This window comes from Asterias amurensis, chromosome 10, assembly GCF_032118995.1.
Source record: "Asterias amurensis chromosome 10, ASM3211899v1".
Classification (NCBI taxonomy): Eukaryota; Metazoa; Echinodermata; class Asteroidea; order Forcipulatida; family Asteriidae; genus Asterias; species Asterias amurensis.
The window spans coordinates 10931296-10958003 of NC_092657.1; the positions used below are offsets into that span (position 1 = coordinate 10931296).

At 38.2% G+C, this 26708-nt stretch overlaps 1 protein-coding gene across 2 annotated transcripts in view; it reads right to left on the bottom strand.

Annotated features, from left to right (window-relative positions):
• Positions 1 to 2099: 2099 nt before the first annotated feature.
• LOC139942859 (inactive phospholipase C-like protein 2) overlaps positions 2100 to 26708 on the bottom strand; it is a 204121-nt gene continuing 179512 nt past the window's right edge. For both annotated transcript variants that reach the window (XM_071939649.1, XM_071939650.1), the window contains exons 14-27: positions 25024 to 25116; positions 24572 to 24671; positions 23542 to 23721; positions 22466 to 22573; positions 21616 to 21740; positions 19258 to 19342; positions 18797 to 18943; positions 17392 to 17489; positions 16644 to 16745; positions 15142 to 15396; positions 13697 to 13786; positions 13069 to 13125; positions 11796 to 11891; positions 2100 to 9426 (exon numbers count right to left, since the gene is read on the bottom strand). In XM_071939649.1, the coding sequence (XP_071795750.1) occupies positions 9340 to 9426; positions 11796 to 11891; positions 13069 to 13125; positions 13697 to 13786; positions 15142 to 15396; positions 16644 to 16745; positions 17392 to 17489; positions 18797 to 18943; positions 19258 to 19342; positions 21616 to 21740; positions 22466 to 22573; positions 23542 to 23721; positions 24572 to 24671; positions 25024 to 25116 (1623 nt within the window). In that variant the 3' untranslated portion in view covers positions 2100 to 9339. The remainder of the gene's footprint in view (positions 9427 to 11795; positions 11892 to 13068; positions 13126 to 13696; positions 13787 to 15141; positions 15397 to 16643; positions 16746 to 17391; positions 17490 to 18796; positions 18944 to 19257; positions 19343 to 21615; positions 21741 to 22465; positions 22574 to 23541; positions 23722 to 24571; positions 24672 to 25023; positions 25117 to 26708) is intronic.

Below are 26708 nucleotides of genomic sequence, written 5' to 3' on the forward strand. Positions count from 1 at the left end.
GCACAGATTGGTACTCACTTCAATACATTCATGCTTTAAGAAAGATTCTTGAAAAAAACAAAATTGTTTCTGTGTTCTTTTTAATTTTGTTCACGATTTGCAATATAATTTTTGTGCAGCGTTCTCCGAGAAACCCACAATAAAAATTTGGTGGAAAAAAAAGTAATGACCTGTCAGCCAAAACATATGGCCAAAAAAGATGTATGAATGAGCCCACTGGCACCAAACCGCCCGGGTCCAATGGCAGAGGCACCCCATCACAACTGCATGGGGAAAAACTCTGTGCACAGCTGACCAGACCGCCTTCTCAGAGTCAACTTCGATTTCTGCTTCGCCTAGAGACCCAGTCACAGCGTGGAACAATTGTTTAATGTGCACGGTAATTACAACACCACAAAGGATCACAAAAACCTGCTACGCCCCTCTGTGTGTACGGCACAATGCGGCTTATACACTGTAACAACATATGTGTTTCCCCGCAAACAGAGGGCGCTGTTTACAGTTTGAATTCAAGCATTTGTGACGATGGTAAGAAGGTTCACTTCACAGGCGGCTTATACACTCGCACCTGAATTTTCTTTTGATGTTTTTTCTTGCTTTGCGACTTACATGATAAAGATTTTGGTAAACGATTTGCAAAAAGTGAACAAATTTTACACTGATTTTAAGTTCGAACCTGACTCTAATTTTCGAATAAATCACCAATCCTTAACCACAGAAGTGAATTTCACTATCTAGAAATCACCGTAGATGTCTTCTTAAATGTGTCAAATGCTACATAGAGTCTGAGCTCATTTGACAAGAAGTTTTTATTTGAGGGAAAAAATCTATCTCTTGAACCTCATATTGGATTGATATGATAAAATGTTGTCACCAATTCATTCAATCATGATTTGATGACATCACTATCGCCTGAGGAAAAAGGCACCACAGTTACTGGACATTGGTGGAGATTCTTGTAACAACATCCATAATGCTTGTAAAAGGGTGTGTAAACCTTTTGACTACCATGTTGAAGGACTTGTTCGTGTTATGTTCAACGATTTTAAGTGGTCAAGTGACCTGCGTGAATTCTTGAGTGAGATCTGCACATGTCTGAGAAATAAGTTCACATCGCCAGAATGCTATGTTGCGACACGCTGGTTGTCAGTCCTGGATGTTACCATTGACACAGTGCGTCTTTTGGATGCCTGCACCATATTCTATCATGCATTTCTAATTGATAGAGCTGATAGGGATTTGTACCTACACCTGGTTATGGAGATCTACCGTAGGAAAAACTAAGGGCTGTGGGAAGGTCGAGTGTGAATTACTTAGCCATGCAGGACAAGAATTTTGACAAAGTAAAACTGTGAGTTGACAAAATGTGTCCAAGAGGCACACAAACTGTACACTCAGGAGAAAGAAGAGGAGATAAAACGCAAGGAAGAAATCAAGAAGCTACTCAAAGTTGCTCAAGACAAAGTTGCCAGCAAACGATCAGCTAAGGTTGTTATGATGGTAGCAGCGAAAGAGGCAAAGAAAACCCACTCTAGAGCAATAAAGCAGCGGGGAAAGACAAACACAATATAATATTTAATATCATACTCAATAACTGTATAAGACTTCAACATTGTTACCACAGCCTAATATTTATATGAATATGTACAAACTGTACAGTGTAACACATGTACAATGTACATTGTATGCATGGTGCACTTAAATGTACATAGTACATGTAGTACACGTGGTGTATCTGCTAAATTGTCGGGCACTTCAGCCAATGTGGTTTTGTGCTTGCGCTCTCGATAAATTTCAGACCTACGATAAATTTCAGACCTTTTCATTTTTGAAGAATCTCATCCCTAATATTACTTTATATGTTTTGTGAAGTATTCCACGGACAGCTTGCAAAAAGAGTACCTTTATTAAAATAAGCAACTCCTTAAGAATTTTATTTCTTGCATTCTTTTTTTTCTAATAAGAGAGTGCTTGTTAAATAAAGTATGCTTTAAAAATATGAAGAAAAGTATGAAAAAATAAAATAGATATCAGTGACACATACAAGAAAACTGAAAAACAGGATGAATATCGACTATACTGTTTAAAGTCATTATACGTTATTTATTCTGGTGTGCGCATTGGCAACTACTTTGCACATGATCAACCACAATGTGCAAACGTCACACATGGAATAATATAAATAATAATAATTACAGCTCATGCCTACCGTGACTGTGGACAAACTTACTGAAGTACTATTCCTTCATTCGCTATATATATATACAATCATATATATTTATGATATCTTATAAACATGGAAATTCTTGTACTGCCAATTTTTACATATAATCCAATCTCTAGCATTATTTAGTACTATCATATTCATTATAAGCTATAAGTAAAATTTTTAACCATGCCTTCTTGTAATATTCATATCTGCCTGTCCAGTATGCAAAGTAGTTACAGATGATTTATCCAGGCACCAATAAGTGTTTTAAAAGCACTGTATACTGGGTTCCTTTGAAAGTCTGTGAAAAAAACACACAGAGATACATAATAGAACTAGCCCTAAAAAGAAAGAAAACAAGTGTGATAGGAATTTAGGAAGTATGAACAAAAGACTAAATTGATGAAAAATAATCCCAAAAGAATCCTAGTAGAGGATTCTAGAGGAATTTTTCCTACTAAAGGATGCTTATAATAAATGTCTTTTTTGTAAGGGAGGGAACTGTTATTCAAACACACACAACAACGTCCAACCATTGACAAACATGGCCCATTATCAAAGAGCTGCCTAAGCAGAAAATACTGCTTAACAATTCCCTGCTTAGCAATAGTGAGCAAGATACCAGTCACAAACTGTGCAGTGACATGGTACTTACTTTGGCAGGTGACCTTATTCTGATTAGCATAATGTTGTTCTCTCAGCTTATTTTTATGCTTGAGTAGCTCCATGAAATGTGCCCAGATCTCTTCAGTTACAAAATGCTCGTTTTAACAACATTGTGCACACCCTCAAGTTCTATTATATATAAATCTATGTAAATCACCATCCAGGTGAGGTGTGAAAGTGGATAGATCAGTGGAAAGGTGTAGCACACATAATATAATTCTTTATCCAAGATGCAAATTTAACATCCAAATTTTTTTTACAGATTTTGTTGGTTCTTCATAAAAACAATATGTACGGTATTTTGTATCTGCCGTTAGTTTTTGTTTGTTTAGTGTTATAATTCCATTTCAGTTTCCCTTAGATCGAATTTGTTTTAAGGGTCCGTATACATTTGGTGCTCGACACCTTTTATATTTCAATCCTACATTAATGTTGATTCTTTAACAGACATTTCAAAAAGTGTTTGGTTTTTGGGATATCTCCGAAAATCCAGTTTGAATAAGACCACACATATACACCTTCTTAGAGGTGTTACGCTTCTTATGGTTGGGGGATAAAAATTGAATAGTTTTGTATAACCAAAGTTCTTCAAAGTGAATACTATCCAAGGCTGATGTACTTCTAACCACGAACATTTTTGGCATTTGATTTCAGAGTCCCTACCAAACGTACACAGACCCTAAACCACATGATATATTTATGTGTTGTGAAGTTTACTACATATCATGGATTAATATATGGGGCCAATTTCATAGAGCTGCTTAAGCAAAAAAATTGCTTAAGCACGAAAATAGCTCGCTTATTTTACACATGTTACTGGCCAAAATTTCATGCCATATACATTACTTATGACTAGTATTTAGCTGTTGTTTACTTAGCATAACAATTGAGCGGAGTCTTGGCCGATAATCTGATTTTACTAAGCAATGAATTTTTTGCTTAAGCAAAGTTAAGCAGCTCTATGAAATTGGGCCATGGAGAGCCCTAAAAAGAAAGATAGATAACATGTTACTGTAATTCTTACAAACGAAGATACAAACTTAACAGTCTTATTTCGCATGTAACCCTTACAATTCTTTGAGTCAAATATAACTGTATGTATGTATAAACAATGTTGATAAGAAATATAACTTCTTTGGGATCAAAATTTACTTGTGCACATCACAGAATTTAAAGGGAGTGGACACTATTGGTAATTACTAAAAAAGAAAATTGGCATAAAACGTCACTTGGTAACGAGTAATGGGGAGAGGTTGGTAGTATAAAGCATTGTGAGAAACGTCTTCCTTTGAAGTGACGTAGTTTTGGAGGAAGAAGTAATTTTCCACGAATTTGATTTCGAGACCTCAAGTTTAGAACTTGAGGTCTCGAAATCAAGCATCTGAAAGCACACAACTTCGTGTGACAAGGGTGTTTTTTTCTTTCATAGTTATCTCACAACTCCGACGACCGATCAAGCTCAAATTTTCACAGGTTTGTTATTTTATGCATATGTTGAGATACACTAAGTGAGAAGACTGGCCTTTGACAATTACCAATAGTGTACACTGTCTTTAACTGAAGTAAAACGTATATAACTCCATGTGAAGTGACAAAAATATACTACTTTCCGAAAGCATGACAACTCAAAATCTTTTTTCTTCACAAAGACATCATAAGCAAACAATCCTTCGAGTTGAAGGATACTACGGTTGCAAATGATTGTAATGTTCCAACTGTGATTGGATTTAAAAAGACTTTGTCAACTCAAGGATACACATTATGTCAAATTGTGTGAGCATAACTTGAAGGGCGCAAACGAAATTAAAATAAATACATTATCAATTGTCTCAGTGCAACAAAGGTCATTTATGATGCATTCTCACCAATCATCATTTCCCTCATTGCAACAAGATTGTATCTAATAATGTTCTGGGCACCTTCAAAAATCTTTCAACTGTGGATGCTGAAACTTCAAGAAATTTGTGTTGCTGTTCTGAAGCTTTGTTGCACTGACATGGTAATTAAATACCCATACATCACTTTGAGCCAATCAAATAGCACTTTAGTTCATAATAAGTGACATTTTTTCATAATAAGTATAACATTGCGAGTCTTAAGCCACTATATTGTTCTTGGTAAGTAATGCCCACACTTATTGTGTCAACTGCGAGTGTTGGATTACATATTAAATGTGGCCCTGAAAGCAAAAGATGTCCTCACAATGAGGGAAAGGGACACATTGCCTTGGATAGGGCGAGTTGGTTTATAAAGTCTGTAACCGTTTGTTCTGAATTGCATATGGTTAGAAAGATGATTTAGAAGTATAATTCAATTCAACATAAATACGCTTCAAAGTTGCACTGTTTAAATTTTATGTGAACTAACACATTGTGCCGTTTTGATGAGGAGTCAAATGTTTGACTCTCAAAATGGCGTGCCGTGTTTGATCATCACACCGAAAAAAAAACACCATGCAATTTCGAGGCATTCTTGTAGATCATTGTATTATACATTTAAATCATCTTTAACCATCTGCATTTCATAACAAACGGTTACAAACAATTTTTATAGACAAACTCGCCCTATCCAAGGCAATGTCTCCCTTTAAAGTTCACTGTGTTTAAAACTAAATGTTGATAAACATCTCTTGGTTATTGCACAGGACAAAGAAAAATCAACAGAGTTTTTTTAGCATAGAGCTGGGTGCGTAGATTGTGTTTTGTCAAAGCAAGCCATATTTATAATAATTACATGTATGCATCAAACACCTTTTTACATTATTCACATTGACAGTAAATGTTCATTATTCAAAGGTCTGGGTACTTTTTGTAATACAAAACACAATGTCCACAGATTTACATTAAACTTACACAGTTTATAATGATAGTAGAGGTGCTGTAGTTTTTTGAGAATTGTGTAAAACAAAATGTAAAAAAAACAATTATTGTCTCATTAAAAACGAAAGGTATTTTTTTAGCAATGTCAATTAACGTATTAACAAGTTTTGCCAATTGTTTTACTCCTTTCTCAAAAACTATTGCACCTCGGGAAGTTATTTTTTTGGAGAAACTTTCTACCATTGGACATAGTGTTGTGTGTCATACAAATAGTACTCAAATCCTTTAACAATGATTATCCTACACAGTCCATTATCATTGTTTTTTATAATTTTCTAACAATGTAAACTGATCAGTTATGCCTCTGCCACCCTTAAAATTATCTGTTTGGTCATTTCTCATTATGTTCAAACTGATTTGGATGATAGACTTTGTTTCAATTAACCCTTTCATCCTGGCCAAAAATCAGTTGATGTGTAACTGTGACTAACCATGGCAAGAAATTACAATTTCAAGTATTGCAGTTTAGATCCAATTGCACTACTTCATTCAATCTGAAGAATCAAAATTGGTTATTTGTTAAGAATTATACACTTTGTTTCAAAAAATACGTTATACAAAAAGTATGTCTTTATGCCATAAGTGAGATCCTACAAATTTTGAAATAATGACTGCGAAACATAAAATAATGTTTTATACAACCATACATTTTTCAACTTATAAATTATAAAAAGAAAATCAAATTTATATATACATCTATAAATAATTTGTACGTCCAAAGCAATGAAGCAAATAAATATAAACGCAAGTATCACAAACCCCTAAAACTAAAACAAAACTAAAACAATAAATACTGAACTAAGACAAACAGACCTTCACAACTAAACAGTGGCATAAACCAAACATGTTCACATGATCATATGTTAAGGAACACTTTGCCTTTGATCGAACGAGTTGGTCTATAAAAAGTGTTTTGTAACCGTTTTCTATAAAATGCATATGGTTGGAAAGATGACATTGTAAAAGTGGAATACAATGATCCACACAAATTTGCCTCGGAAATTGTGTGGTTTTCCTTTTACTGTGCGAACGTTTGTGCGAAAGTTTGACTCCCATAAATGGCCGACCGTGTTAGTCGACGAGGTAAAAGGAAAACCGTGCAATTTTGAGGCATGTTTGTGTGGATCATTGTATTCTACTTTTACATTATCTTTCTACCCAAGTGCACTTTATAACAAACGCTTTTCAAAGACCAACTCGACCGATCCAAGGCAATGTCATCCTTTAACTATTTATCTGAGCAGAGGAGGGGGGGGGGGGGGCTGGGGTTTGATAAGCCTCCAGTATGTTGCTCTCTCCCTCAGTTTACGCCATTGACACTAAACAATCCAAAACAGACTGTGTTTTAATTTCAAACCAAGGTGATGACAATATTTATGATATCAACAACAAAACTAACTCAATGTGCAACTGTAAATCCTTAAATTGTTATGGCAAGCAAATAAAGGACAGGATCAGGGCCCAATTTCAAAGCGCTGCTTAACAGTAAGCACATTTTCGTGGTTACTGTAGCAGACTAAGTTTGGAAAGGTGCAAGTGTATATCACTGGTTAGCAGACAAATCAGGCGGCCATATTGCGTGTTTACCACGGATTTGCATTGTGACATCATTTATTTTTGTGCAGTAAGCGCCGGAAGGTTAGCTCACCTTTCGTGTGCTTACGTTTACGGCAGCGCTATGAAATGGAAACCACACAGAAAGCACAAAATCGGTCAATAAGCAGTTCTATGAAATTGGGCCCTGTATGTAACCATTTGTTGAAAAAGGGTAGCTTAGCACATCTAAACTGATCATCATTGGTTGGTAAAGCTAATCGTACACTGTGAGGTAGATAGCTATATTTTGTTATTTTATGCCACACACAAATCTTTGTTGCAATGGTAGAACAAGTTTCACTGGTCATTAGCACTGGGCGACTAGGGAAATTTGTTATTCTACTAGTCGCACCTCAAATAGTCACAACTACCCTAGTCGCGGCTAATTTTTAATTCTCAAGATGAAATGTAGCAATGTTTGCTGCAGGCGCAATATAGTAAAACTCAAGCTACAAGGATCGCAGGAGTGTGTCACTCATGTCTGATTGTGTTTGTATCAGTAAATTTTGCTGTCGTGAATAGCTGTGAACAAGTACTCTGGTTATTTTTGAAGCAGTTGCATTTTTCGCATCCTTGTGAAATACAGTGTGTAAAGTTGCCATTACAGCGTGTAACAGTAGACTGATCCATAAAGCTCTGCCCACGACGCACGTGTGAGCAAGAGCACGTGAGCCTCTCCAATGCCTTTCTACTGCACAGCTCTGTCGCGCGCACCACATACGCGCACGCATGTCGGACTTCATTTGTCGGACCTTTGTTGCGTTGTGACTGGTCAATTTGCAACGGGGCAGAGCTTAATGGCTCGGTCTATTGTACAGTGGATAACGGTTGACAGTTGTCAATAATGTAACTGTTTGCTTTGCCATGGTGTACAAATAGACTCTAGAAGTGATATTCTTAGATGACTTTTACCATCCATCGCAATCTGACTCTTCTTCTCTCAAAATGTAGTTCAGAAATAATTTTGTTTTGGAACTTTGACCCTCTGAAAATCGCCACAGTGTATTTACAAGTACAATATCTATTAATAAACATAACTATTTATGTTTGAACTACCCTGTTCTACAATCTCTACAAAAACCAGTATTTCACTGCAGCCATCTTGGTAAGATAATATGTGTACACAATGACCCAGACAACCACCGTCAGAAAAGTTGACAAAACTTTTGTTCCACGCAGTAAGGTTAACGATCATGTTTAAGTAGCAGCTTCCAAGTCAGGAAGGGTGATTGGTGGTCTCCACTCAAGTCATCAGCTATCTTGAATCTAGCTCCAGCCATCATGATGGAGATAACAGTCATGCCAGGATTCAATGAGTTGTGATTAATATAAACTTGCTGAGCATCAAAGTGCTTTTGCACACTTAGATTCACATTGCTACTGGAAGATTTCCACAGCTTTGAACAGGCAAGGCAAACAAACTGTCAGGCAGAAAATGCTGATTATCAAATCTCCTAGCTAAGCCAAAGTGGGCACCAGTCATAGCAATGTAAACTACATGTAAATTTCCCTGGTTATCGATACCTGTTTCTGCAAAGCAAGGTATGTCTGTGCTCAGCAATTTTTATGTGCTTACAGGCTTGATGAAATTGTGTAAGGAGCCAACTTCATAGAGATAGGTAAGCAGGAAAACTTGCTTAACAATCATTTGCAAAGCAAACATATGATACCAGTCATAAATGGTATATGTACCAGTGGTCGATTTCACAAAGGCCCGTCCTCGGAGATAAACTGAAGGTTATTCATAAGCAAGGACGGGTAAGAGATCGAGTAAGGACGAGATAAGACTTGTCTTAAGTAACTCTTTGTGAAACCCACCTCTGGTTGCTTCTGAGAATTAAATTGAGCAGTCTTAAGGACCATGTACAACAACATGTATATTTTACTACCTAAAAAAAGTCACTTTTCAACCTTAAAGGGGCACCTGATGACTGACAGGACTAAAAACATTTACTTAAAAAATGTAATGGAACGTTTTGGTGGCGGTCATCAGCTTTCTGCTTCGCTGATTCGGTCTGGTTCCGGTTCTGGCTCAACAGATGACATCAGACCTAGGGCCGTTCCTGCCTCCTGGATCTGGGTTTCAAGAGATTGAAAGAAATGAGAGTGTAAGGTCGTCAATAAAAATGCATAAACATCAAGATTCAGTTGATTTACTGATTACTAACAAGTTGCCTCATCAATTAAAAATAGTTACCACCCGTATGAATATAGTATGAATATTTTTCTTGGGAAAATAAAGCAGAGCCCACACAAACAGGGAATGGGAAAATGTAAAACGTGCAATTCAGCGTAAATGATACAGTCTCACAAGCCTGACAAAAGAGTAGTGATTCGGTCCAATACATCAGTTTAAAACCTTCTAGGGTCGTGGCCGTGCAATGAAGGACCTCGCTTCAGCTTGTTTCTTTGTCACAAGGCCACGACCCTGCTGGTTCTAATTGGCAGTTTAAGACCTCGATGTCAACTATTTTATTCCCTTATTACTCAATACCAGAGAAACACTACCACACTGTTTGAACCAATGAAACTCTCCCAGGTATTTGAATCTTTGAATCTTAGGGACACGTTGGCTTGGATCGGGCGAGTTTGTTATGAAATGCATTGTTGGAAAGATCTTAAAAAAGTAGAATATAAAGATCCACACAAATGTGACTCAGCGCGAGTAAATGAGACGGATTGCGGCATTGGCGTTTTCTCGTTAGGCCCCCCTGAGTGCAAAAAAATGCACATGGGGCAACAAAAATCATTTTTTTGTTTTATTTCCTGGGGCATATCATCTTCAGAAACCCCCAAAACTTGTCAATTTTAAACCATAATCTTAGTCGTTTTCTAACGATTCACAGCGAGTCGTAAACACCGTCGAATGACGCCATCTTTGTGTCACGGAATGACGCTATCTTTGTGTCACGGAATCGGACATTCTGTAAAGGGTCAAAGGGCATTTCTAATCCAATGAAAACAATCGTTATAGCTCCAATAAAAAATGTTATCTGGAACAAGAGTCGACTCCTTCCGTGTTTCAGTAAACCGTACGTGATTGGTTGTTTGAGATCATCTGATAGGGGCTACGTCATTCTGCGATTGCGCAGTCGTAAAAAATTAGACTACGCATGCGTAATCACATGCACAATGGGCTTTAAATGACCCATTCCTGCGGGAATGATTAACACTGTCAGATCATGGATCCCCAGGAGAAGTTGATATCTGAGCTTCTAAACAATATTAGGGGTTGCAATTTAATTAATCGCGATGAAATCAGGGAAGATGGGGGGAAGTGGGAAAGTTTTATACATGATTACTTTGCAAACGACGAAGATAGCGACAGCGATGATGGGGGTACCGATGATGGTGATGATGCCGACAGCAAAGGGGAGCTCGACGAGCTAGAGGAAGCAGACGTTCACCATCACAGTGCAGCTCTCGTTCCATTTGACGACGGAAATGGTGCCCACGGAATCGATGCCTTGCACGTCGGGGAGGCAATTGTCGCCGAACGGGCCAGAGACTTGGTGTCTGATCATATTTTGTCATGTGTGTGCCTGGTTGCTATGTAAATACCAATTTTTTTTTTCTAAATTTAAAAAAATGCAATTTTTATCTCTTTCCACCCCAAAAAAAAATATTTAAGGAAACTGCCAATTTGATTTTATATATGACCTTCCATCAGAATTCAACTCAAAAATATTGATATATATTTTTTATTTTTTATTTCTAACAAACAAATCTGCAAGTCTAAAAATTCTGACGAATTGGCGAATACTGTCTCTGTTGAGACGGAACATGTATTTCTGTTGATATTTTGCCCAAAAATGTGTTTTTTTAATGTTTATTTTGAGATAAGTTTCTCAAACCAAAGATAATGAATTTCCGTCCAGTAATGTAAATAAAGATCAGTTCTACGTAAACAACAAATGTTGTGTTAGTATCTTAATTTATATGTCTGGTTGCTATGGTGTTTTGAATTTACATGCAAAATTAGCAATAAAGAAAATGAACCGTTTGTTTAAGAGCCTGTTTGTGGTAAACTTGAATTTGAATATTGTTGGTGACCTGCGACCTTTGACCGACCACAACTTCACAACCGTAAACACTATAGAGGTCAGTAAGGTGTCATTTTAATCCTGTGACTAAGCTTTACATGATGAAATCAAAATCTCAATTTTCATTTTCACCTCAAAGTGTCTCATTTACTCGTGCTGGGTCACAAATATGCCTGTGTGGTTTTATGATCTGTTAGTTTTCCTTTAACTTTGGGAACTAACACGGTTGACCTTTTCAACAAATGGGCATGTCAGGTTAGTCAGAGGAAAACCAGGCATTTTATAACAAATGGATTCAAAACGTTTTTTTTATAGACCAACTTGCCCAATTCAAGGCAACGTGTCCCTTTAAGAAGGAAATATCCCCAACCTCCCTCCCTAAAACAATAGCTCTAGCTCTACCTGTCTCATCCAATCCTGGCACTCCTTCTTGGATCTAGAGAGGAGATCAGCTTGGCCTTTCAAAACCCTGATATTCCAAGCAAAGTTCTCTGATGCCTGAGAAGTAAAAAGGAAATTTACAGTGAAAATAAAATATATAAAATATTATAACAAACACACCCACATATTCTTGTCATTGCTTAGGTGGAACATTAATCATTTTGGCTTGAACAGAACAAATTTACTCATAATGACCTTTATAACACCCCTTGCAAGTATTCTGCCTGCTCATTGGTTTAAAGCGCGTCACATGACATGTCTTAGTTTTGCTAGACGACGGCCGTGTGATAGTGCGTCGGTTTGCCATGCGCTAGTCCGAAGACTAGCACACGGCGCCGTGCGCTAGTCTCAGTACCCAGACGTCCGTTGCGTGTACGAGGATGATAAATTAATAGTCTGTAACCATTTCGGATTGCACGACACTACATGCAACACAGTAAGTAAAAGTGTTTGCAATCTGTATTCGCATCGTCCGTGGATTGTAGCATTCAGGTCTGTAACTTAATAATAATAGTACAGTATTTAGAAATGTTTGGGGTGTTATAGAACAAATATTGACTGCTTTTACTCGTGCAATGGTTAAAAACTATGACTCCCTTGGTGATCCCGGAGTGTTCTATTTTCCCTCGGCTTCGCCTCGGGAAAATAGAACGCGCCTCGGGAAAATAGAACGCTCCGGGGATCACCTCGGGAGTCATAGTTTTAACCATAGCACTTGAAGCAGTCAATATTTGTATACCAGTTTAATGTGCTAGTACTCAACCACCTGAGGCCAATTTCATAGAGCTGCTGAAAGGGAAGGTACACGTTTGGTAATTGCTCAAAACAAATACTGACTTAAAAACTGACTTGGTAACAAGCATTGGAGAGCTGTTGATGGTATAAAACATTGTGGGAAACGACTCCCTCTGAAGTAACGTAGTTTTTGAGAAAGAGGCAATTTCTCACTAAAATAATAAAAGCCAGTCTAGCTAGAAGTCTTTGATTCCTATCTGAAAGCACACAATGTCGTCCAACAAGGGTGCTTTTTCTTCCATTATTTTCTTGCAACTTCGATGACCAATTGACAGGTAGTTTGTAATACATCTGTTCTAGAGCTCCAAAGGTCCTGGGTACGGAATCCCAACCAAGTTATGTGCCTGTGATTTTACTCACAGACCTCTGGAAAGTATACAGTGCTAAAACACATTGGTGAAAGGTTTAAACCAAAAATGAATAGGATTAATGGTCTTACCTTGGAGAGTCTCTTGCCTTTCAGGCCGTCCTTGGTAAGTAAATAACTCAGATTGTCCTGCAAAGAATGAAGATAAAGGAATCAATCATCAGAAGAAATGAGCAGAGATGAGAATGATCAGGAGGATGTGTTTGGTGTATCTGGCTGACAGGCCGTCAAGCGAGGAGCTGAGGAGAGTCGGAGTGGAGGGGATCGGCACTGTATTGAGGAGGCACAGGCTGAGGTGGTTTGGCAATGTAGAGATAAAGGAGGATACAAAAAGGGTCCACAGGTGTACCAACGTAAGTGTGGGTGGAACCACATCCGACGTGGCAGAGCTCCATGTCAAATAACAAGGAACTGCTCGGAGTCAATGCAAGTGGATGCGACGGACAGGGCAAAGTGGAGGAGAGCCATTCGGAGAAAGCAGGCCAACCCAGAACAGACAGGACAACTGCCTTAAAACCAACGGGATGATGACGATGTTCCCAGAGTGAGCAATCTGCAAATGACAAAGCATGGGTCCTGGGCACGATAAACTGAGGGGAAGATGTATAGGTATACACCCAGTAAGAATACGGGGATTTGATAAATACCAGAGGTGTCCAGTGCCTTTATGCATAATTCATCAGGGATGATGTCAACTTACATGGTACTCCAATCCAGCTTTCTGTACCTCATCGATTCTTACAACTAGACTGTCTGCTTGTTCCATCAGTGTCTTGCTCTCAGAAACCATCTAGAATAAAATAAAAAATAATAATAATTTGTACCAATGTCTTGCACTCCGAAACAATCTAGGAAAACAACCTTAGATGGATTTGTAGTGTTTGGTTTTTGGTAAAAGATGGATTACACTAAGCGTCATCAACTGCAATATTTGATGTATATACAGTGTAAAAGTGCATATACGTGTACGCACTACACACAGCTCTATACCAATGATAGCCTTGCACGGGTGCACATTTCATCATATATGACGGTTGATGACGCTTAGTGCAATCCATCTATATGAAGAAAATGTTTCCAAACAACTTAAGAGCTCCATAGACCGTATCGAATTATGACAATACCATTCAAATACGAGCCCATGGTGTCTGTGAGCATGTGCGTGTAAGTGTGCGTGCGTGTGCCATATAAATCAAACTGGAAAGCTGCCTGCTTCATTGATGTACACATTTAGATGCGTACATGGTCTGCCCTACCATATGGCCAATCTCATAGCAACAAAGCGGTTATTTGATACAGTCTACTGGTTTCAGTGTCTGGCTGGACGAAACAGTTCTTTTGCTACAGTATTTTCAGAGGCAATAACAGGATGAATAGGACATGAAGAGAAATGTTCAGTTTCAGATGTGGGAGGAAAAGCCCAATGGTGGAAAACCAATGTAATCTGGCCAAATTTCATGGCTCTGCTTATCGTAAGCATAGAATCGGCGCTTACGGAAGCAGGAAATTCTGTGCTTGCGGCAAGCGTATTTCAGGGGTTAGCGGCAAGTTTTGGCTTCTACGCGTACGTACTCCACGTTACTAGGCGTTCTACGCTTACAAGGCTAGCGCAGAATTTCGGCACTTGCACGTTAGCGGGGAATCGTGACGTAAGCGCAGAATGCGGCGGTAAGCAGAGCCATGAAATTGGGCCCAGGTAGCGACCGAAAACCCAATCCATGGCTCAGGTCTGAGTTTGGATTCAAATGGGGGTCCACAGAGGTAAAAGCGCACAGAATTGTACTCGCAGCGCATAGGTTAGGGCCATGAATGGCCGTCTTTTTACCTCTAGGTGAGGGCGCACTACTGATATGACATCATGATCATAAATAGAACCCGGAAAACGCTGAGTGTGTCATTGGCGTGCGATTTCGTTGTGAGACCATTTTTATGGGTTGGTACGCCGTTTTTAGACATCATGAGCAACGGTGTATGTATGTTGCCATTTGCCATACACACATGTCACACGATGATCATTTTGCCGTACACGCTTATTGCGTGGTATCGATACACAGCATCCACAGAGGACACAGAGGGCGGCCAAGCTCAGCATTCTCCGGGATATATTTCTATGGCATAAAGTCTTATTATTAGGTGTTTCCTTACCAAATCAAATGCACTGAGAGCCTTCTTGAGCATATCTGGAGCACTCCCCTCTGCATCCAAGAAAGCTAAGTCATCCTTCATGGACAATCGAAGGGTCACTGTATCCGATGACCCTGCTAGTCTGGTGGCAAGGAGGCGTATACACTGCTTAAGGTTTGCTATGGATGCTAGACCACAAGCCTCCTTGAACCTAGTCATAGCATTCTGTACATTTTCCCTTAATTCACTACCCTCTTTGAGAGGTGCAAGTGAAGCCTGTAAATAAACAGATAAACAGAATAAAACAAAATTCATCAACTTGCAAATTAATTGAAAGAACTAAGTATCTAATAGTATAGAATATTCATTTTGGTTTTACACATATACACCCGATATGTGTTTTCTTTGAAATAAATCACAGGCTTATTACTCAGGTGGGATCCGAACCCAAGACCTTTCCAATTCTTGAGCAGGTTCGAATCGCACACATATGCCTTAAAGTATCCCAACCGAGTTATATGCCTGTGAGATTTTACACAGAACTCGGGAAAGTACAAGGAATAAAGTGCTAACGGACATCCGTGTAAGGTTGAAACCTAAAACTAATATGATGTTAATAATAGTTACAAACAAATTCTTAAATAGCGCATTTCACAATAATCCTCTTAATGTGTTTAACACTAGTGCCCAGGGGTTGGTTTCACAAAGAGTTAAGACAATTCCTAACTTAGGACTAGTCCTAACTTAGCACCAGTCCTAAACTAGTCTAGAAGATATTAAAAGCGAATGTACAGTAAGTTAGGAAGAGTAATTCAGCCTATAACTCGGGATAAGACTACACTTATCTCTTTGTGAAATCGACCCCTGGTCAATTGGTCAATATAATCTTTCTCAGTTCCCTGGTGAGTAAACAACCTGGGCAACCATAGCTCTCCAAAAGATTTTTCATACACAATTAACCTCTACACTCTAGCAGGTGCCCATTTACATGTTTACCCCAAGGTGAAGAGAAACATTTATAGTTAAGTATATTGCTCAAGGAAACAAGCGTGCGACTGGGGTTCACACCCACACTCTAATGACTTAACGGCAGTAGACACTATTGGTAATTACTCAAAGTAATTATCATCAAAAAACCTTTCTTGATTTTGAGTAATGGGGGAGACTGATAATATTAAACAATGTGAGAAGCAGCTCCCTCTGAGGTGACATATTTTCCATGAATTTGATTTTTCGATCTAAGATTTAGAATTTGAGGTCTCGAAATCAAGCATCTGAAAGCACACAACTTTGTGTGACCATGGTGCGCGAAGGGTGTTTTTTTCTTTCATTTACATCTCGCAACTTCGACGACCGATTGTGCTAAACTTTTGGCAGGTGTGTTATTTTCTGCATATGTTGAGATACACCAACTGTGAAGACTAGTCTTCGACAATTACCAATAGTGTCCAGTGTCTTTTACAACCAGAACATTAATTTGAAACTCTTAACCACTCGGCCATGACGCTGTACAATTTGCCTACCTTGAAAACCTCATCAATGGTTTTTACGCCTACAGGTCGGACATGGGTGTAGTCTCTTGACCTTTTAGATTTCTTGACTGACATACCTCGCTTTGTAGGTTTCTGAAAACAAATTAACATTAGAGTTAGTAAAGCAAAAACAAACACTTGGAGTTTTAGACATTAACCATTGCTTCGTCTGAAGGCTTTATGTCCCAACCAAAGGACGAAGCAATGGTTAAGTGTCTTCCTTACGGACACACATGCAATGACAGAGAGTTAAACCCACACTAGGGTGATCAGAAACACCACAATTTGAATTTGGTGCTCTGAACCGCTCATCCACAACTCTTAAAGACAGTGGACACTATTGGTTATTGTCAAAGACAAGTCTTCTCACTTGGTGCATCTCAACATATGCATAAATAACAAACCTGTGAAAATTTGAGCTCACTCGGTAGTCGAAGTAGCGAGATAATAATGAAAGAAAAAAACATCCCTGTCTCACGTAGTTGTGTGCTTTCAGGTGCTTGATTGCGAGACCTCAAATTTTAAACTTGAGGTCTCGAAATCAAATTTGTGAAAAATTACTTCTTTCTCAAAAACAACATCACTTCAGAGGGAGACGTTTCGCACAATGTTTTGTACCATCAACCTCTCCCCATTACTCGATCGTTACCAAGTAAGTTTTTATGCTGATAATTATTTTGAGTAATTACTAATAGTGTCCACTGCCTTTAAACATTTACAATTTTTTGTGTAAACTCACCCCTCCACCGCGTTTGTTTGTGACGGCAACATGTACAAACAGAGATGCTGGTTCAAGTGACTCTCCAGTGTTTGAGAGCAATGTAAAATGTCTATAACCTGTTAAACAAGAACATGGAGAAACGGCATTGGTATCAACTAAGAAATAAATAAAGTAGTGAATAACACACAAATCTTTTGAATGGAATTTTCAAATTATAATAATGTAATGTGATACCTCTGAAGAAGGTCCGGTTTGGTTGGACGCCAAGGTCATCTACCCTACTCATTATACATAATGTATTGTAATATATTGTTTTTTAAGGCATAGCAAATTTCCATGTGATGTATTTCATTGTTGCTCTCAAGCCTAAGGAAAAAACTACCATATTACTGGTCAAATTGCCTTGTATTTAACAATGATGGAACTGCAGCCCCACATTTGTTGCAGAGCTTTGTTTTCCTTTTTTGTGATGACTTTCAACATTCTATCAAGAAAACCTTAACTAATCACACCTTATTAGTTTTGGTTTTACCCTAATACATAAATGTGCATGTGTTCAGCACTGTATACTCAGTACTTTCCTGAGCTTTGTGAATAAAGATCACAGGCATTTTACTCGGGTGGGATTCGAACCAACGACCTAACTTTTATCCCGATGCAAATTTCCATCTATTAATCACTCCTTCATTTTCCTGTATATATTTGGTTTGCGATAACACCTTGTGAATATCTAACTGCCAAGTAAAATTTGTTCTTTAGAGAACTGTCTTGCTGTATCTGCTACCAGGGAGTAGATTTTGTTTTCCCCAGATTTTTCGGGAGACTTCTCAGTTCTGAAGAGAAAACTGTCCTGCTTTTTAAATACTACCTGGGCAGAAGGTAAAAAAATCGGCTGGGACTACTACTTTATTTTGTAAAAAGGATATGTTTTGAAGAACTCACTCACTCCGGGTAGTGCAGTTCAAAACTATCCTACAAGCTAGAGTAGTCCCAGTCAATTTCCTACCTTCCCCCCAGGTAGTAGTTAAAAAGTAGGACAGTACTTTTCAGAACTGAAAAGTCTCCTGAAAAGTCAGGGGGAAAAAAAGGAGCCACTCTGCGGTAGTAGAATATATAGCAAGACAGTTCTCTAAAGAACAAACTCTACCTGGCAATTAAGTAGATACAAACATGGCGTTACCATAGACCAAATATACAATGTATATCGATACCTCACCATGCAATGCCTCAAATCATATAGACCTTTATCAGGCTGCCACTATCTTGGTCATGTTCCCAGTTTCCATAACAGTAATTAATGCTAACATTCATTGCGCTAACATGGCACCAGACTATTATTTCGTCCAACCTCAGTTTGATTACAATGAGTTAGAATGGAGTAAAATCAAGACAGCCACACCGTGATGAAGGTCAATTCATTTACCTGGTTGTAGACATTCAAATGGTATTGTAAACTGTCCAATAAACTCATCTCCAATGAAGTCATCATCCAGTACAACAAAACGAACCAGAGCCAGCTCCGGTAAATTGACAGTGAAATCAAAACTTTCATCATAGATGGGGTTGTAACCTGAAGCAATAAAATTCAAAATGATAACTTTGAGAATCCGATCAGAACCGGAATTTCTTAGCCTTGGGAGCTGCATTATTTCACAAAAATTTCCTATTTGTGAGAAATATATGACGACCAAAAAACCCATCACAGAAAAAGGTATGCTACCATAATTTGTTGAAATTAGTGGCTTCTTGCATGTAAAACTTGAATTATAAAGCCCTGAAAATTTTCCCCAGAAAAGGAGACCTAATATGTAGGGGTCTGTATCTGTGTGTACAGCACAGTGGAATAGTCCTATAGAGGGCTAGGTTAATAAACATCTTGCTTACCGTTGTGAGGAATAGTTTTTGTCCGTTCTTCTGCACAATCAGCTGGGATTCCAAAGATCTCCATGGAAACATAAGGGTCAATAACCTGAAGAAGATAAGATGGTCATAAGTCTTTGTCAATAACTCTCTCTCCCTCTCTGATCATTCCCACACTTCAGAACACTATTTTACAAAACATTATGGCAAATTCTAAATTTTTCGTTTTGTTTTAGCTGGTTGCTCAGATTAGATCCCCAGGGAGTTGAGAACCAAAAGAACTTTCTTATATTTGTATCAAGCCTCTTGCATGTGCATCTTACAAACAGTTCTGGTCTAGTCTCTGTCATTGTTTTGTTTTTGTCCTTGTCCTGCCCAAGTCATTGTCTACGCTTCACTCTCTTTCCTACAAGTTGGCTATGATTGTGTAATGCTGTATGATTTAAAGGCAGTGGACACTAATGGTAATAACTCAAAATAATTATCAGCATAAACCCTTTGGTGAAGAGTAATGGGGAGAGGTTGATGGTATAAAAAATTGTGAGAAACGGCTCTCTCTGAAGTGCCATAGTTTATGGGAAAGGGGTAATTTTCCACGAATTTGATTTCGAGACCTCAGATTACGAACTTGAGGTCTCAAAATCAACATCTAAACGCACACAACTTTGAGTGACAAGGGTTTTTTTTTCTTTCATTATTATCTCGCAAGTTCGATGGCCGATTGAGCTAAAATTTTCACAGGTTTGTTATTTTATGCATATGTTGAGATACACCAACTGTGAAGGCTAGTCTTTAACAATTACCAATAGTGTCCACTGCCTTTAAAGACAGTGGACAGTGGACACTATTGGTTATTGTCAAAGACTTGTTTTTACAGTTGGTGTATCTCAATCTTTGCATAAAATAACAATTCTGTAAAAATTTGAGCACAATCGATCGTCTAAGTTGTGAGATATCAACGAAAGAAAAAACACCCTTGTCAATCATGGTCACACGAAATTGTGTGCTTTCAGATGCTTGATTTCGAGACCTCAAATTCTAAATATGAGGTCTCAAAATCAAATTCGTGGAAAATTACTTCTTTCTCGAAAAACTACGTCACTTCAGAGGGAGCTGTTTCTCACAATGTTTTATACTATCAACCTCTCCCCATTCTCGTGATCAAGAAAGGTTTTATGATAATAATTATTTTGAGTAATTACCAATAGTGTCCACTGCCTTTAAGGATTCTAGATTTTTCGTACATTATTGTTGCTTTGTGTATTATTATTTACACCAACAAAATATAGGTTTTATCGGTCAATTTCGGAAAATGAGCAGCCAATTTAACCACCAAGCTATTCTATTTCGCGCAAAATCGAATGCTACTCAAAAGGGTTATTCGATTTCGTTTTGGGATTAGTCGAATGTAATGTTGCGTCATTCAAATTAACAAAATAATCATTCAATTTAACAATTCATCAAAGCAGCATTCGAATTCGCAGATGCTTCTTGAGGCGTGTGTGTCACGAACAAGAATGAAGCTGTACGCTAAATTGAACAGAGTGCTAAAGGAATCTGACTCGACCCAAAACGAAATTGAATGGCCGAATTCTGAATTTGAAACGCAATAACAACTGGAGAGACAAAACAGCTTTATTTCGAACGCATGAAAATGAAATTGACTGCTCATTTGCCGAAATTTGACCGAGAAAACCTATTATATACTTGTAATAAACAAGAAATAATTTTTTATTGAATTGAATTGAAACAAATATTCTGATTTCTTGAGTTTGGGAATTTTCTGAGCACTACATGTACTGCCATTATCTGCATCTGGTAATCAGGGAGATTTTGTGCATCCATCAGGGAGATATTTAACACCCCCAAAAACCCACAAACCAATGACTAACCATCAGAACTTGAATTTCATGCTTTAAAGGAACACGTTGCCTTGAATCAGTCGAGTTGGTATAAAAAGAGTTTGAAAACCATTTGTTATGAAATGCATAAAAAAAATGGTTGGAAAGATGTTTTAAGAGTAGAATACAATGATCTACATGTACACAAATATGCCTCGAAATTGCATGGTTTTCCTTTTACCTCGTTGACTAACACGGTCGGCCATTTACGGGAGTCCAATTTTTGACTCCCATAAATGGCCGACCGTGTTCTAAGCAAAGGAAAACCATGCATTTTTGAGGCAAGTTCGTGTGGATCATTGTATTCTACTTTTAAAACAACTTTCCAACCGTATGCATTTTATAACAAGTGGTTACAAACGCTTTTTATAGACCAACTCGTCCGATCCAAGGCAACGTGTTCCTTTAAACACATTTGTGTATGGGTAACATAAAATACTATTCATTATACCTGATGCAAACTTGAATTGAATAAACTTACGTCCCCTTTGGATCCAGATCCTTTGGGCTTTGGAAACTTCTGGCCACTGATGATCTTGATATGTAGAATCTGGGGCGATATTCCAGGTATTATGTCCCGAGAGTTGGCACTAAAATAAGAAATCTCTGCATACAAAAAATCAACCAAATCATAAATTAATCAGCAGCCGTTTTCGCGACTGCTAAGATTATTCCTACCTGTAGTAATCCAGTCACTCATCTTAATTGAGGATGGGTTCAATGCGTCCTAACATACATGTACATGTATGTACGTGTATACGGAACTTAACATGCTTTAGTCCTGTACATGTACATGTATGTACATATATACGGAACTTAACTTAGTCCTAAATCCTAAGTTTAACAAGGAGATTGGTGAAATCGATGGCAGGCCATTCAAAATAGCCTTTCCTCTCCAAATATTTGGGTTGATTTATATTTTTGTTAAAGGCTTTTAGTCCTAAATCCTAAGTTTTACAAGGAGTTGGGTAAAGTCGATGACATCAGGCCGTTCAAAATAGCCTTTCGTCTCCAAATATTTTGGTTGATTTAGATTTCTGTTAAAGGCTTGTACTTTGATTCTTTTGAAATTATTTATCTTTTATCTTTGTAAACTGATGCAATTTCAGCTGTTTAAGAATAAAATTTAGAGGAAACTAATAAAAAGTACTAAGAAAAAGAAAAAAAAGGAAAACAAAAATAAGGAACATTTGTGGGCTCTCAATTACTGTAAAATAAAGTAAGGATAAAACTAAAACAGAAAAGCAAAGGAATGTGGGTTACTTGGGGTGTGTGTGTTTGGGGGGGGGGTAAATAGGATAAACCTCAAAATCTCTGTTTTGATATTTTACCTTCTCTCATGACTCCTGGTTTAAGGACGTAGCCACATTGTCCATTTTGTCTGAATTTTCCATCATACAAGTCTGTCATAAGCCCTGGGGTCTGGTAGTTCAGGGCAACTGAAGGAAACAAAGAGACAAAGAGAAAAAAAATCAAAAACAGAGCTTATTCATTTTGGTTTTTACCCATCATATACACTGGTGTGTGTAAGCACTGTATCCTCAGTACCTTCCTGAGTTCTGTGAACAAATATCACAGGTATATTACCACAGAGTTTGCCTGATGGTTAGAGGCAGTTCAAATCCTATGTTTCAGCAGTGGGTACTGCAAACGTCCATTAAAAACAAAGATAACAATCTTTCGTGCTGTTCGTGTGGCTGGTTTCGGGTACAAATGAAATTATACAAAGTATGCGGTGTGGACCTCTGAGGAAAAAAAGATGCCTGTACATGGAGGATCAAGAGACATTTAAGAACTTATCTCTTTGTAATTGAAGGTTAAAGACACTGGTAACTATTGGTAATTACTCAAAATCGTTATTGCCGTAAAATCTGACTTGGTAACGAGTAATGGGGAGCTTTTGATAGTATAAAACATGGTGAGAAACGTAATTTTAGAGAAAGAAGTACTTTTACACAAATTTGATTTCGAGACCTCATATTCAGAATTTGACGTCTCGAAATCAAGCATCTGAAAGCACACAACTATATCTGAGAAGGGTGGTTTTTCTTTCATTATTATCTCGCAACTGCGACGACCGATTAAGCTCAAATTTTCACAGTTTAGTTATTTTATGCATATGTTGAGATACACCAACTGTGAAGACTAGTCCTTGACAATGACCAATAGTGTCCAGTGTCTTTAAAGTTGATTCGGTAATGCTTTTTGCTCTACCAGCCAGGCTTCTGATGGATGATACCCAACCATACACCTCTATGGACTGTAAAGGAGGTAACCCTGTTCAGCCACTGCAGTAGGTGGCAATGGCCCCTGGACAAAAACTTGATTGAAGACCAAACATTGAAATGGCCTTTCAGGCTTTGTGTGTTTGGCGACTTGCATAAAAAAAAATAATAATAATCCTCACCGATCTGACATCCACAGTTCCATACGTCCTGTGGATTATAGTTGCTGGAATCAACTCTGTTTGGATTCGGATAAATTCTTGTGAGAAGGTGTTTATTGTGACTCACAAAATCCTCCGCACAGAGACTGGCAAACTTGATAGCATTTACTTCACTCAAGGAACAGATCTCCCAGTATTTTTCTGTAAATATAAATGTAAAAATAGCAGCCTTTTAAACCTTCACTGAAGCCTTAAATAGCGAGACAGCTTCCCTCTATGACGTTTGCCCTTCGGTGGTCTATGTACTTCCTCCAATATCATCCACACCAAATTGTTTGGACTTCACATCTTAATCGCTTACATTGTACGTTGGCAATATGCCAAGTCACAATGCAACCTTACATTTGAATTCCTCATACTACAGAAACAGTTGCTATGTCAAATGGTTTGGGGCAAGCCTTTGTACAGCAAGTTCAACATGAGCAAACCCTGGTACCACTGTGCAATATACAACCATTCAAAATTGTGTAGGGGTGTCCACTGTCTCTCACATACATAACTAAGCAAAAGCTTGCCCCTTACCATGTAACATAGCAACTGCCTCATTAGTCAAGGAATTCAAGTTTAAGTGGTACCTTGTGATCAAGCACGTCATTGCACCCGACAATATTCAAATCTAACTTGCAAATGGCTTATTGGATATAGAAGGTACCGGTGTCGTCTCTGTGACAAAGTGTTAGAACGGAAGGCAAAGTGGTGCACTCATGTGATGAGACGGGGAGGCTTTTTCGGCGCAATTACAGATGGTCTGCCTACAGGTACAATTCGAGGCAGAGGCAGCCCTAAGATGCGCTGGATATACAATGTGACAAAGTGGAGTGATAGAAGTGGAGCAGGCTGAGAAGATCAGCGATTGAAATAGACCAGGTGATGGCGGCAACTCCAGAATTGCGCCCAAAAATACAATTTGTGGATGAGGCGGCCACGGATGCAAGTCTTTGCCAAATGATAGGTTAAATAATTTGATTGAATGATTGAAGATATTTCTTACGTTTCTGTGCTGCTTCATGGAAGTCTTCGAAACGGACGGATTTGCATAAAGTGACCAGATCAGACAGCTCCTTAATGAGAACCCTTTTCTTGAAACCCTCCTGAGGATGAAACCAACACAAGAGAGAGCAATATTAATAATAATTATAGTGGAATTTATAGCAGGACAAATCGCTGGGTAACGGACACCATAGGGAGTGAGCTGATGCTAAGGAAACAGTTGGCCATGTGGAAGATGCGTTTCGACGCAGAAATTTTTCAGGAGCGAAAAGATGCCACTGCTGCTCTGCTAAATGAAGCTGTTGCCTTTTTTTTTAAACGCACCCCCTTTATCACTACATTGTAATTACGCAATACCGTACCAGCACCCTTTGCACCCCACATTGTGCGACATTACTCAAGGAAGATAGACAGATAGATGAAGACAGGAGACCAGTCTAAACACAGGCTTACCTTCTTAATTCTTCTCCTCTCACTGTCTGCTCCTTCATCTTCATCTGTCACTTCCCCCTCTTCACCAACAAAATCTGACGGCAACTTCTTTCCCTGAAAAATATGGTTTCAAACTTTTGTGAGAGCTGTTAAAGCCAAGAGGACTTAGGGCAGGGTATACTTTCGTAACTCCTCGAAAAAATTAATGACCATAAAATCTTACCAGGTAACAATGAACTGCAGCTGTTGACAATGAATGACATTTTGAAAACTAATTTCCTTCAAAGGGATGTGGTTTGGGGGAATTAATTCAAAACTTAAATTTCTCTAGAGACCAATTAAGAACTCATGCCCAGTACGAAGTTAAGTATAGGATAATGCCTGAGGTGCGCACCATTCGTGGGTAAGAATGACCCGAGGGCGTACCCACGAATGGCGCGTTCACCGAGGGCATTATGCGACTTAACCCACACCTGTGACGTCATGCTATTGTTAAAATCGCTCCATTATTTCGCACGAATGGCGCGATATTGTTTAATTTTTAAGTCAATTGTTTGTATGTATTACGTAAGCTTGTTCACTCCAGTGAACACCACTGGTGGTGTGTGAACAATGGACGAAGACCAACATTTAGGAAATATGCTCGTTCCTCCGATAGTGGCATCATAGATCAGGAGCGAAAGTGGCAGCAGATAAGTGATTTTGTTTCTTGACTTTAAGTAAATTTATACAAGTTAGTGATAGAAACAGATGTCAGATAGAAATCAGATGATGTTGTAGCCGAAATTCTCGGTCTACTAAAAACCCAAAAGGTGAAGATAAAAGAAGTGACCTACCCGCGTACAAGCCTGTAGTTTCAGATTTGTTTTTAATAAACAAATTTAAGCTACCTTTATGATCAATAATTTCAGTTGAATTCCTGTTATTTTATGATGATATTGAAAAAAGTATCTTTGCAATCTTAAATTTTAGGGACTTTACTCACTTACCATGTTTGTGTATGATAAATTAAGCATTTTGAATTAATAAAAACAAAAAACAAAAATACTGGTTAAAATGAAATTGATTTATCTGACTTTAAGACCTGCCTAAATTACTGTTGTAGTTCTATAATTATTTGTTAACATCTCAGCTAAATAATAATTTAATAATATAGCTGTTCACTTGTGGAAAGTGTTAACGATCATTTTGCAATACATGTGTAGCTCTATTAACCTGTATTAAAAACCATTAAAAACAAAATAATATATGGTCAATGGCGTCATTGACTTCATTTACTTTATTCCCTAACTCTTTTATGCACAATGGGTGAATAGATGTACCCATCGCGCCATTCGTGCAAAATAATGGAGCGATTTAACAATAGCATGACGTCACAGGTGTGGGTTAAGTAAAGAAAAGTCCCCTCGATCGACTAAAGTGAAAGTAGTAGCTTAGCTGATTTACTACCTTCTGGCCGGGTAGTAAACTAAAAAGCAGTCCTTTTTTTAGAACTGAGAAGTCTCCTGAATTTCGAAAATCTACTCACAAATCTAAAAAGAAAACTACTCTGCAGTACTAGAACAAAGCGAGACAAATTCTTAACAGAATTATCTACCCGACAAGTAGATACACACATGGCGTGACAGCAAAACAAATATAATAGTGGAGTGTGTCCAGGCCAAGCAGAGAACAAACGCCGAGCTCTGGTGTTTCTGTTGAGCAGA